The sequence below is a fragment of the Cydia splendana genome, chromosome 20, assembly GCF_910591565.1.
Source record: "Cydia splendana chromosome 20, ilCydSple1.2, whole genome shotgun sequence".
Taxonomy (NCBI): Eukaryota; Metazoa; Arthropoda; class Insecta; order Lepidoptera; family Tortricidae; genus Cydia; species Cydia splendana.
The window spans coordinates 6,755,353-6,769,498 of NC_085979.1; the positions used below are offsets into that span (position 1 = coordinate 6,755,353).

The 14,146-nt window shown below is 46.4% G+C and overlaps 1 protein-coding gene across 1 annotated transcript in view; it reads left to right on the top strand.

Moving 5' to 3' along the window:
* Window positions 1–14,146, top strand: part of LOC134800630 (uncharacterized) — a 36,162-nt gene that overhangs the window by 773 nt on the left and 21,243 nt on the right. The window contains exons 2-9 of the mRNA XM_063773115.1: window positions 1,750–1,926; window positions 2,428–2,541; window positions 3,471–3,532; window positions 4,047–4,235; window positions 9,661–9,758; window positions 10,531–10,678; window positions 11,683–11,798; window positions 13,856–14,066. Coding sequence (XP_063629185.1) covers window positions 1,750–1,926; window positions 2,428–2,541; window positions 3,471–3,532; window positions 4,047–4,235; window positions 9,661–9,758; window positions 10,531–10,678; window positions 11,683–11,798; window positions 13,856–14,066 — 1,115 coding nt within the window. The remainder of the gene's footprint in view (window positions 1–1,749; window positions 1,927–2,427; window positions 2,542–3,470; window positions 3,533–4,046; window positions 4,236–9,660; window positions 9,759–10,530; window positions 10,679–11,682; window positions 11,799–13,855; window positions 14,067–14,146) is intronic.

The window sequence follows — 14,146 nt, forward strand, 5'->3', positions numbered from 1 at the left end:
AGTATTGAGTCGCGTTTGTACAGACTAGTCTTAGATTATAGTCCAATACAATCATACATGAATTAATTATAACTTCGGGATATTAATCAACTTGCTAATTTGGTCCATCGCTTTTAGTTGTATAGTACTAAATCATCTTCAATATATGTATGTTTCTTGATTATTACTCAGATTTGCTTCTTTTGGAAACTTAAAGTGGGCTTTTCACATATATTTCTTTAGAATGAAGACATTTATGGTGAAATTGGCAATATAGTGAAGTATGCTTTTAAGAAATTTTAGATTGTGACATTATAGAAATGTATTTAGCAATAGAAAGTCAAGTGAGTCTAGAATGTTAATGCCTTGTAATCTAGGGAAGAACATAAAATAACATGCATATATATGATTTAGTGCAATTGTTGGCTAACCAGGGCTCGGAAACCACATGCAGTTTTTTGAATTACTATTTTTCTTTCAAGATACAAGTGTGGTTCTTCAACAATCTATTTTTCTATATAGTAGTATCTCTCTGCGTAGTTTTATAAGAACCTATGGAGAGAAGTATGACGGGGCTGCAGAAAATATACAAAATAAGACACAAGAATCAGAGAAAAAACCAAGGTAACCAACGCTTTTACCCATACTCTCAAGCTTAAGTGGAACTGGACTGGCCATGTAGCCTGCATGACAGACAAAAGATGGACCATACAAACCACAAAATGGACACGGAAAACGCCCCCCCGGCAGGCCGAAGAAACGCTGGTCTGAAGACATTACCCAAATAGCTGGAAAACATTGGATGGAGACAGGAGAAGACAGAGAAGGTTGGAAAAAAACTGGAGGAGGCCTTCACCCAGAGAGGGATCCATATAAACAAATAAAACAACTTGCTCAAAAATACATAGCCAAACTAAAATTGATATGGAAGAAAAGGCAATAATAATAATAATATAGTCAAGGCTCGGGACCGGTTTTTTCTTCGTACAAAAAATACCGGTATTATTACGTTCTTTGGTTTATTATTTCATGTTGAATGGGACAATCTAATAATACGAGGTTGTTACCTAAATACATGATTCAGTCCCACGTAAAGAGTATAAAATAATTAAAAATATTGGGCTATTTTGGGATTTAAAAAAAAACCGGTTCCGAGCCCTGAATATAGTAGTATCTGAAAGACCAAATCTATGTAGAATCAGTTCCAGTTTAGGCACTGGTTTAGGGTCATAGGGTATATGCAGTGCAATTAAATGGTTTTCCTGTTATGGAACATTTCGGAAACAAATAGTAAGAAATCCTGAATCCCTAAAAAAACTTCTCGTGTCTTTTTAGGGTTCCGTACCCAAAGGGTAAAACGGGACCCTATTACTAAGACTTCGCTGTCCGTCAGTCCGTCCGTCCGTCTGTCCGTCCGTCCGTCCGTCTGTCACCAGGCTGTATCTCACGAACCGTGATAGCTAGACAGTTGAAATTTTCACAGATGATGTATTTCTGTTGCCGCTATAACAACAAATACTAAAAACAGAATAAAATAAAGATTTAAGTGGGGCTCCCATACAACACACGTGATTTTTGACCAAAGTTAAGCAACGTCGGGAGTGGTCAGTACTTGGATGGGTGACCGTTTCTTTTTTGCTTTTTTAACCCTTCGTGCGCGAGTCCGACTCGCACTTGCCCGGTTTTTTAAACAACTCAAACGGACTTGAGCCTCTAACTAAAGGCTGTGTCAACAATTTTTTTGTTTCAAAATATTTTTATGTTCCACAGAACTTGAATGGAATCCAGAAGAAGCTCCAGAGCCCGCAGAAGACACAGATGACAAACGGGGTGTCAAACGCAGGGCGTCGGAGGCTTTCAGCAAAGCTGCCGGTGAAGACAAGCCCTTCAAGGGCTTTGTGAAGATGGACCTGGATGACTCTATTGTGGAATACAAGAAAGTTTTAGGTAAGTTTACTAAGATCGGTTTCCCAGGGCGTTCCTACACTACGTCTATATCAAGTTTAGTTGTTATAGAAATGAGTAATGGGCTAAAGATATTTTAAGTTGTAAATATTTGTATGCCAGTATAGTAGTGTTGTTCTATATTAATATAATTATGTCCTATATTACATCTGTCTTTTAATGTAACTTCCATAAGTCTAGCAAATAAAAACTATGAATATATATATAGAACCATGATGCAAATTAATAGGCGTAACACACTACGGCACCGTACCGTGACCTTGGTGCAGTGGTAGTGTGTTATGGTATTAAAAGAAAAGGTTAAGTTTGAGATGGGAAGAATTTTTTACCGTTATGCTGATGGTTACAATACGGTTACTACGGTTAATATGGTTTTCAAGCTAGAATTTTAATTTTAGGGAAAATTATCCAAGGCACAAAGGAAAAGTTTATCCACCTTTTCAATATAACAATATAATACAATAACACATTTTCTATGATTAGACAACTTGGAGGCAGACGTGGCATTGGCCAGCAAAACCGTGGTGCCTCTCAGGACCGTGATGGGGACACCAACAGCTCCGGCCAGGGCCAGCAAGCGAGCGAGGCAGGATACAGGTAAGATATATATAGACATGCGGCAGCTGACATAGATTAGATGCCTGAAAAAGTTGATATATATTACATTACTCTTTATAACGATTTACTTCCTAAAAGTTCGATTTTTAGGGTTTCATACCCAAAGGGTAAAAATGGGACCCTATTACTAGGACTCCGCTGTCTGTCTCTCTGTCTGTCTGTCATCAGGTTCAGGCTGTATCTCACGAACCGTGATAGCTAGACAGTTGAAATTTTCACAGATGATGTATTTCTGTTGCCGCTATAACAACAAATACTAAAATGAATATTTAAGTGGGTCTCCCATACAACAAACGTGATTTTTTTTCCGTTTATTGCGTAATGTTACGGAACCCTTCGTGCGCGAGTCCGACTCGCATTTAGCCGGTTTTTTTCCCCAGTTTCGAGATGAGAGATTCCTTTATACATTACATATTTATTATGTTCTCATGGTGGACCACACAAAAGATGGGAGGACGACTTTCCCAAAAACTGGAGGAGAATATCCAAAAACCGCCAGGTATGGCGAAATATGGAGGAGGCCTATGCCAATGGCAGCCTGACAGAATAAAACAAATATTTTAACTGTATTACTTTATTATGATGTCAGTGAATAAAGGCTATATTATTATATTATAATGGTAGATTTGTAATTAAAATTGAATTTTAGTGTTCAGCTACCATGGGAATATAAATTAGACACAGCAGATTTTTTACTATTTGACAAATTTTCAAGTAGGTATTTTATGTTAAGAAACCGCGCAATTTTTTCCAATTTTTCAGTTCAGGCACTCATTTTTACATTTCTATTTTTAGATCCGCCCAAGGTTCAAAATTATCTGTCTTAGTTATTGACATTGTAAGGCACAATTGTAAATTAAATTATCCTGGAATACAATTGCATGTTTAAATCTTCTTTTTTTTTACAGACGGATCGAGACCGTCATCTGCCCTGTCCTCTAGGTCAGAAGACGGTGTTTCGTCCACTGAGGTATGAACAATAAAATAAGTTTACGTTTTAGAATATTCATTTCAGCTTTAGGCTTAGTAACGGAATAATCAAATAATTGCTGCTAAATTATTTGCCCCCGTATTTATACGACTTACACACTTTGTGCGAAACCAGGGCGGGTCGCTTGTGATGAATAAGGACAAACATGGCTTGCTTTCAAATTTAAGCTATGTTTTTGTAGATATGTTTTCGTGTCCCAGATTCTGAATGGCTATTCGACAGTGCAATCATACTGCTTTTGTTACAATTTTGTGCAGTAGGACAAATCAGGGCAATTGTACTAGTTGTCATTTTGAATCTGAAGGGGCCCACAGATTACCAGTTCACCGGACGATATTAGCCTGTCAGTTGTTCGAAATTGTCTCCTTTTGCGTTGAACTGACAGGCTATTATCGTCCGGCGAACTGGTAATCTGTGGGCCTCTTAAGGGATAAAAATAATGTATAATAAGATTAATTTATTTTGCTTACAGTCGCTATTGGTTATCCGCCAGGTATCCTCCCCCGCGGTCCGCGGCCGCCGCGCCACCACCGAGATGTCGTCGCCCCTGCTCCGGGTGCCTCTCGAGAAGGGCTGGAAGCGCGAGCTGGTGTACCGAGCCGCGTTGGATCAACACTCGCGGCGCAACGCAGACATATACTATTACTCGCCGCAGGGCAAGAAACTACGCTCCACTAGAGAGGTGAGTCTACAGTACAGTTTGCAACACTATTAGCTTACATAGATGTCGCCCCTGCTCCGGGTGCCTCTCGAGAAGGGCTGGAAGCGCGAGCTGGTGTACCGAGCCGCGTTGGATCAGCACTCGCGGCGCAACGCAGACATATACTGCTGCGCTCCACTAGAGAGGTGAGTCTACAGTACAGTTTGCAACACTATTAGCTTACATAGATGTCGCCCCTGCTCCGGGTGCCTCTCGAGAAGGGCTGGAAGCGCGAGCTGGTGTACCGAGCCGCGTTGGATCAGCACTCGCGGCGCAACGCAGACATATACTGCTGCGCTCCACTAGAGAGGTGAGTCTACAGTACAGTTTGCAACACTATTAGCTTACATAGATGTCGCCCCTGCTCCGGGTGCCTCTCGAGAAGGGCTGGAAGCGCGAGCTGGTGTACCGAGCCGCGTTGGATCAGCACTCGCGGCGCAACGCAGACATATACTGCTGCGCTCCACTAGAGAGGTGAGTCTACAGTACAGTTTGCAACACTATTAGCTTACATAGATGTCGCCCCTGCTCCGGGTGCCTCTCGAGAAGGGCTGGAAGCGCGAGCTGGTGTACCGAGCCGCGTTGGATCAGCACTCGCGGCGCAACGCAGACATATACTGCTGCGCTCCACTAGAGAGGTGAGTCTACAGTACAGTTTGCAACACTATTAGCTTACATAGATGTCGCCCCTGCTCCGGGTGCCTCTCGAGAAGGGCTGGAAGCGCGAGCTGGTGTACCGAGCCGCGTTGGATCAGCACTCGCGGCGCAACGCAGACATATACTGCTGCGCTCCACTAGAGAGGTGAGTCTACAGTACAGTTTGCAACACTATTAGCTTACATAGATGTCGCCACTGCTCCGGGTGCCTCTCGAGAAGGGCTGGAAGCGCGAGCTGGTGTACCGAGCCGCGTTGGATCAGCACTCGCGGCGCAACGCAGACATATACTGCTGCGCTCCACTAGAGAGGTGAGTCTACAGTACAGTTTGCAACACTATTAGCTTACATAGATGTCGCCCCTGCTCCGGGTGCCTCTCGAGAAGGGCTGGAAGCGCGAGCTGGTGTACCGAGCCGCGTTGGATCAGCACTCGCGGCGCAACGCAGACATATACTGCTGCGCTCCACTAGAGAGGTGAGTCTACAGTACAGTTTGCAACACTATTAGCTTACATAGATGTCGCCCCTGCTCCGGGTGCCTCTCGAGAAGGGCTGGAAGCGCGAGCTGGTGTACCGAGCCGCGTTGGATCAGCACTCGCGGCGCAACGCAGACATATACTGCTGCGCTCCACTAGAGAGGTGAGTCTACAGTACAGTTTGCAACACTATTAGCTTACATAGATGTCGCCCCTGCTCCGGGTGCCTCTCGAGAAGGGCTGGAAGCGCGAGCTGGTGTACCGAGCCGCGTTGGATCAGCACTCGCGGCGCAACGCAGACATATACTGCTGCGCTCCACTAGAGAGGTGAGTCTACAGTACAGTTTGCAACACTATTAGCTTACATAGATGTCGCCCCTGCTCCGGGTGCCTCTCGAGAAGGGCTGGAAGCGCGAGCTGGTGTACCGAGCCGCGTTGGATCAGCACTCGCGGCGCAACGCAGACATATACTGCTGCGCTCCACTAGAGAGGTGAGTCTACAGTACAGTTTGCAACACTATTAGCTTACATAGATGTCGCCCCTGCTCCGGGTGCCTCTCGAGAAGGGCTGGAAGCGCGAGCTGGTGTACCGAGCCGCGTTGGATCAGCACTCGCGGCGCAACGCAGACATATACTGCTGCGCTCCACTAGAGAGGTGAGTCTACAGTACAGTTTGCAACACTATTAGCTTACATAGATGTCGCCCCTGCTCCGGGTGCCTCTCGAGAAGGGCTGGAAGCGCGAGCTGGTGTACCGAGCCGCGTTGGATCAGCACTCGCGGCGCAACGCAGACATATACTGCTGCGCTCCACTAGAGAGGTGAGTCTACAGTACAGTTTGCAACACTATTAGCTTACATAGATGTCGCCCCTGCTCCGGGTGCCTCTCGAGAAGGGCTGGAAGCGCGAGCTGGTGTACCGAGCCGCGTTGGATCAGCACTCGCGGCGCAACGCAGACATATACTGCTGCGCTCCACTAGAGAGGTGAGTCTACAGTACAGTTTGCAACACTATTAGCTTACATAGATGTCGCCCCTGCTCCGGGTGCCTCTCGAGAAGGGCTGGAAGCGCGAGCTGGTGTACCGAGCTGCGTTGGATCAGCACTCGCGGCGCAACGCAGACATATACTGCTGCGCTCCACTAGAGAGGTGAGTCTACAGTACAGTTTGCAACACTATTAGCTTACATAGATGTCGCCCCTGCTCCGGGTGCCTCTCGAGAAGGGCTGGAAGCGCGAGCTGGTGTACCGAGCCGCGTTGGATCAGCACTCGCGGCGCAACGCAGACATATACTGCTGCGCTCCACTAGAGAGGTGAGTCTACAGTACAGTTTGCAACACTATTAGCTTACATAGATGTCGCCACTGCTCCGGGTGCCTCTCGAGAAGGGCTGGAAGCGCGAGCTGGTGTACCGAGCCGCGTTGGATCAGCACTCGCGGCGCAACGCAGACATATACTGCTGCGCTCCACTAGAGAGGTGAGTCTACAGTACAGTTTGCAACACTATTAGCTTACATAGATGTCGCCCCTGCTCCGGGTGCCTCTCGAGAAGGGCTGGAAGCGCGAGCTGGTGTACCGAGCCGCGTTGGATCAGCACTCGCGGCGCAACGCAGACATATACTGCTGCGCTCCACTAGAGAGGTGAGTCTACAGTACAGTTTGCAACACTATTAGCTTACATAGATGTCGCCCCTGCTCCGGGTGCCTCTCGAGAAGGGCTGGAAGCGCGAGCTGGTGTACCGAGCCGCGTTGGATCAGCACTCGCGGCGCAACGCAGACATATACTGCTGCGCTCCACTAGAGAGGTGAGTCTACAGTACAGTTTGCTACACTATTAGCTTACATAGATGTCGCCACTGCTCCGGGTGCCTCTCGAGAAGGGCTGGAAGCGCGAGCTGGTGTACCGAGCCGCGTTGGATCAGCACTCGCGGCGCAACGCAGACATATACTGCTGCGCTCCACTAGAGAGGTGAGTCTACAGTACAGTTTGCAACACTATTAGCTTACATAGATGTCGCCCCTGCTCCGGGTGCCTCTCGAGAAGGGCTGGAAGCGCGAGCTGGTGTACCGAGCCGCGTTGGATCAGCACTCGCGGCGCAACGCAGACATATACTGCTGCGCTCCACTAGAGAGGTGAGTCTACAGTACAGTTTGCAACACTATTAGCTTACATAGATGTCGCCCCTGCTCCGGGTGCCTCTCGAGAAGGGCTGGAAGCGCGAGCTGGTGTACCGAGCTGCGTTGGATCAGCACTCGCGGCGCAACGCAGACATATACTGCTGCGCTCCACTAGAGAGGTGAGTCTACAGTACAGTTTGCAACACTATTAGCTTACATAGATGTCGCCCCTGCTCCGGGTGCCTCTCGAGAAGGGCTGGAAGCGCGAGCTGGTGTACCGAGCCGCGTTGGATCAGCACTCGCGGCGCAACGCAGACATATACTGCTGCGCTCCACTAGAGAGGTGAGTCTACAGTACAGTTTGCAACACTATTAGCTTACATAGATGTCGCCCCTGCTCCGGGTGCCTCTCGAGAAGGGCTGGAAGCGCGAGCTGGTGTACCGAGCCGCGTTGGATCAGCACTCGCGGCGCAACGCAGACATATACTGCTGCGCTCCACTAGAGAGGTGAGTCTACAGTACAGTTTGCAACACTATTAGCTTACATAGATGTCGCCCCTGCTCCGGGTGCCTCTCGAGAAGGGCTGGAAGCGCGAGCTGGTGTACCGAGCCGCGTTGGATCAGCACTCGCGGCGCAACGCAGACATATACTGCTGCGCTCCACTAGAGAGGTGAGTCTACAGTACAGTTTGCAACACTATTAGCTTACATAGATGTCGCCCCTGCTCCGGGTGCCTCTCGAGAAGGGCTGGAAGCGCGAGCTGGTGTACCGAGCTGCGTTGGATCAGCACTCGCGGCGCAACGCAGACATATACTGCTGCGCTCCACTAGAGAGGTGAGTCTACAGTACAGTTTGCAACACTATTAGCTTACATAGATGTCGCCCCTGCTCCGGGTGCCTCTCGAGAAGGGCTGGAAGCGCGAGCTGGTGTACCGAGCCGCGTTGGATCAGCACTCGCGGCGCAACGCAGACATATACTGCTGCGCTCCACTAGAGAGGTGAGTCTACAGTACAGTTTGCAACACTATTAGCTTACATAGATGTCGCCACTGCTCCGGGTGCCTCTCGAGAAGGGCTGGAAGCGCGAGCTGGTGTACCGAGCCGCGTTGGATCAGCACTCGCGGCGCAACGCAGACATATACTGCTGCGCTCCACTAGAGAGGTGAGTCTACAGTACAGTTTGCAACACTATTAGCTTACATAGATGTCGCCCCTGCTCCGGGTGCCTCTCGAGAAGGGCTGGAAGCGCGAGCTGGTGTACCGAGCTGCGTTGGATCAGCACTCGCGGCGCAACGCAGACATATACTGCTGCGCTCCACTAGAGAGGTGAGTCTACAGTACAGTTTGCAACACTATTAGCTTACATAGATGTCGCCCCTGCTCCGGGTGCCTCTCGAGAAGGGCTGGAAGCGCGAGCTGGTGTACCGAGCCGCGTTGGATCAGCACTCGCGGCGCAACGCAGACATATACTGCTGCGCTCCACTAGAGAGGTGAGTCTACAGTACAGTTTGCAACACTATTAGCTTACATAGATGTCGCCACTGCTCCGGGTGCCTCTCGAGAAGGGCTGGAAGCGCGAGCTGGTGTACCGAGCCGCGTTGGATCAGCACTCGCGGCGCAACGCAGACATATACTGCTGCGCTCCACTAGAGAGGTGAGTCTACAGTACAGTTTGCAACACTATTAGCTTACATATTTGCCACCACCGAGATGTCTGTAACTTTAACAGACGGTATATCTATATGATCTATAGCCTTCTACTGTACACCATGCATTTAATGTGTGTGGGATGGTTATTTCAATTAATTTCACAATGTGAATTAACACGAAAGCGCTAGAAAGGCGCATTATTACCGGGAGTGTCGACGGACGAAGTAGTAGTGGGCGTGCACCCAGTAGATGGTCAGATGTGGTCCAAAATATTACCCAGACTTCGCTCCAGGCAACGATGCAGATGGCCGAAAATCGAGAGGCCTGGAGAGCAGTGATAGGAAGAATACCGCATAGGAGTCACGTCCCTTAGATATGAGGTCACGACCAAGAAGAAAAAGATTCAACACGAAAATATTTGTCTGAAATGGCCAAACACTAGGTTCACTGTCTCCAGACTCCAGACATTTTGTATTGTAGCAAACTTTATTTTATAATTTGTTTGACAGGTGGCGGAACACCTCTCTGGGACCGGACTGACGTTAGACAACTTCTCATTCTTCAAGGAACCACTGGGTGTAGATGACCCCGAAAAAGAAATCATTCGGTAAGTTCACAATAGGGTATTTGACTACTAGTCAAATCAGTCTCTTTTTTCGAACTGTCAAAACGATTTTGCTATTATGGAATTTATATGAAACACTAGCATGTGACGTCACGATCAAATTACCTACTCTTTATAGTTTTATAGGGGTTTTAAAATAGAAATTGTGTCTAAAAATAACTGCTGTCTACGTTTCTCTATTAATCTTCTGGTGCTTTCATGCATGGTGTAGAATAATTTGTTTTCATATCTCATGCTAGTATAGTCATAGTAAATTCTTAAAATATTTTTATTATGTTATTACGTGGTGCGGCGCACCAAGATCGCGGTGCGGCGCGGTAGTCTATTACGGCTTTTAGAACGAAAAAGTAAGAGGCAATCCCGCTGATTTTCATACTAATAATGAACAAATCATTTTAAAATACTGCAGTTTGTTAAAATATGTGTTTTTTCGTAAATATTGCAATCTAAATGTTTTTCGCTAGGAGTTATTTATCTTCACACATGTAAAGCCTCCGGTTGCAAGTAAGTCCTAAGGAAAAATGGCTGTAAGTCTATTTTAGGTAGGTAGTTGAATTACTGATTTTGCAAAATTGTCTTGTCTTGTTTGGTTTCCTCGCATTCGATATGAAAAGTAGAGTGTTTAACTCGGGAGAAAGGCACCATTTCCGTCTCGGACTATTGGCTACCTCGACAGAAATGGGTGCCTTTCAACCCTTGGTTAACAATCTACTATTTATATACAGTCAAATACCCTACTGTTGTTAACCAACAGTGATGCGAAACTGATGCGGAAGGCGGAGTCCCCCGTGGCGGCGACGGCGCCTCCCCTGGCGGAGGGCAAGCGCACGCCCAAGCCCAAGCCGCCCAAGGGCGCCAGCCCCGAGCCCACCACCCCCAAGTCGCCGCCGGCCAAGATCAAGGTACCCACTCTGCTTATCATCTTCCTCGCGTTGTCCCGGCATTTTGCCACGGCTCATGGGAGCCTGAAGTTCGCTTGACAACTAATCCCCGGAATTCGCGTAGGCACTAGTTTTTACGAAAGCGACTGCCATCTGACCTTCCAACCCAGAGGGTAAACTAGACCTTATTGGGATTAGTCCGGTTTCCTCACGATGTTTTCCCTCACCGAAAAGCGACTGGTAAATATCAAATGATATTTCGTACATAAGTTCTGAAAAACTCATTTGTACGAGCCGGGGTTTGAACCCGCGACCTCTGGATTGAAAGTCGCACGCTCTTACCGCTAGGCCACCAGCGCTTCTTACCCACTCTGCTTATCTTCAAATTCTTTTTGCTTTCAACTTAAATGCTAATTTAGGTACGAGAATTCACTTGCTAGTAGTGTTTGTTGGATTTAATTCGTTGCACAGTCTAGTGTAAAAATATGGGTGCATACAACTTACTCAAAAATATGTCCCATAGTTCTTAATTCGCTGACATAAGAGCTATGGGACTTATTTTTGAGTATGATGTGTGCACCCATATTTTTACACTTGACTGTACTTCAATAAGTTGCGTTTTATTTATTAAAACACAACTTATTGAAGTTCCAATCCCAAGTCAACTTATTGAAGTTCCAAGTTTCTTTTTCCAATGTGTATTTTGTCTCACATTTTGCTTAATGAGAGAGTGAGACGCCATTGCGTATTTGTCCAATGTCATTGCATTGGACAAATGGAATACCACCCTTAGACACTGAAATGATAGTTCCATTTGATTCCATACATTAAGAAATCACTCCATTCTTTAATAATTTGTAGACTTGAACTTTCTTCAGAGGTTCAGGTACCATCCCCCACGTTAACTGTTCATCGGTAAACCTTATTATAAATGGCATAAAGTCCACCGATGGACAGTAAAGAGTGTTACTGTTTGTATGAGTAAATTATTGTTTTACTATGTTAAAAATATCGATGTTCTATAGGTGAAGTCAATGCAGCCGCGCCTGAACCGCACGCCGGCCGCGCCCGCCAAGAAGCCCGCCGCCACCCCCGCCGCCGCCGCCGACAACAACAACACGCAGGCCATCAAGAAGAACAGGTATTTAAAAGCTAGCGGCCACACGGGGAAGGCTACATGGTTCACATCAAACGCGCGTGTCAAAGGAATTTGAACCTTCTGTACAGAATTACAGAAGTCACGTTCTAATTGCCGCTGGCGGCTATTAACGCTGTCATTAGAGTTGTGAATATAACCATGGTCTAATAAAACATGGTCTTCTATTCCCAGAGTGACACAACCCTACGTCACAATAACATGGCCGCTATATATAGCGCTATCGCATATTATCATATAGCGCTGTCGCATGATGACGTAGGCTTGTGTCAGTTAGGTGACCTAGAAAAGACGGGAATAGAGTACCAGGCGGAGTATATTATTATACCATGAATATAACAATTGTATAATTTGTATAGGGGCCGTGCGCGTTGGAGGGTCTGCCATCTTGTGGCCTGAATCGGAAACGTAAACTGTACATTGACACTTCACGCCAAAGCAAGTGTTGCCCTCTACAATTCACGTACGTTGCATTATAGATCCTGCCATCTTGTGGGCTACATTGGAAGCATAAACTTGGGTTCCTGTGCCCCCTACAGTTTATGCACGCTCCCTATACCTACAGAAGTTACATTCAATGGCGTTTATCGTTATCGCACTGGTTGCGATTCGCACGTCGCTCCGATGTTTGAACGAGACAATGCGCGTATTATAGCGATATCCCGCTGCACATCGGAGCGACATGCGAATCGCATCTAGTGTGATAACCACCTACATTGGCGCGCGACTATTGGCGCTATCATTTGAATTTAACTATTGTATAATTTATATATAAAGTTCAAATTGCTTTGATTGATGCTGCAAGCGTTTGAAGTAAATCGTACATAATGTCACGTCACATCATACTGAAATGAACTAATGTTTATTACAGATGTAGTGCATAATTATTTTCCATTGTATTTTCATGAAAACGTTCGAACGTGTCTTGCTATTTCAGTCAGTCTCAGTACAAAAAGTACTGAGGTTGACTGAAGTAGCATGACAAATACGAACGTTTCCGAGAAAACACGATGGAAAACAATTATGCACTACATTTGTACTTACTGCTGTTGTTGAACAGATTTTTTTGGTAATAGCCTTCTCCGTTGTCAGATGGAAACAAAACTAAATCCCTTTTAGTTTTCCATTATTATTAAATATGGAAAATCGAGAAAGGGATTAGATTTGTTTCGTTTTGTTACATGAAATATAGTTTATATGCTGTAAATAAAAAATCTTGATCAAATATTATTCTCATAGCCATTTTATAACTATCTATTATAATATCTTGTACTGAACATCGGCAACTGAAACCATACTTGTATATTTTAACCTCCTGAGACCCAGAAGCAATTGTTTTGTTTTTTTTAAATTGGAACCCTTAGTTACACAATAAAAGTCCAAAATAGATTTTGGAATATGTACAACAAATTGTACGCAGGGACTTAGGAGGTTAAAATAATTTACATTTGTTTCTTGATATAAAACTATTTCACGGTTTGACACATTTCCAACCACGTTCTCAATAACCAATCGTCCGCTATATGGATGATTGAAGTAATTCAATGTACAGTCACCTGCAATAATATGTTACTCTTCGAAGGCCGCAAAAATATGTAAGACACTCTTATGGCTCTACAAATAAGACCGTGTCAGATATTTTTGCGGCCTTTGTTCTGTAACATATTATTGCAGGTGACTGTACATATATGATATATCTAGAAATGCGATCCATTTGATTATTGAATATTTTGTACTAACAGTAGGCCTAGCACAGGAACGGCGCGACAGTATCTCGCCCGCGAGATATACCACCCGTCTTTTTCTAACTATTAATGCGAGACGGGTACTCTATCTCACGGGCGTGATACCGTCCCTCGCTCCCGTGCTACGCTTACAGTTTTCTGATTTCGGTGTCCTATATTATGAGATGATATTCTTTAAACCTACGTGAATCAAATGGATCGCACGACCACTGTATTGTCCGGAGGGTTGATTGACACAGTGCAATGAGCCCTCCCCGGCGGGTACTGAATGCGCGCGAGTGTAGTAACCTCGGGCAGAACGGCGCCGCCTGCCCCCGCCGTCCCGGCCGCGCCCGTGTCGGTGCCGGCCGCTCCAGTCCCGGTCGCGGTGCCGGTACCGGTACCGGTCATCCCGGTCCCGGTGCCGGTCCCGGTACCGGTGCCTGTGCCGGTGGCCCCGGCGCCGCCGCCGCTGCAGAGCCGCCCGCCCGTGTCGCCGGTTGATGCCAAGATTGAACAGCATGACTTGGTAAGCGATTTTTCTATTGAATGCCGTAAAAAAATTGAACATAGTTATTTTACAAAACTCTTGATGTATAGAATACTATA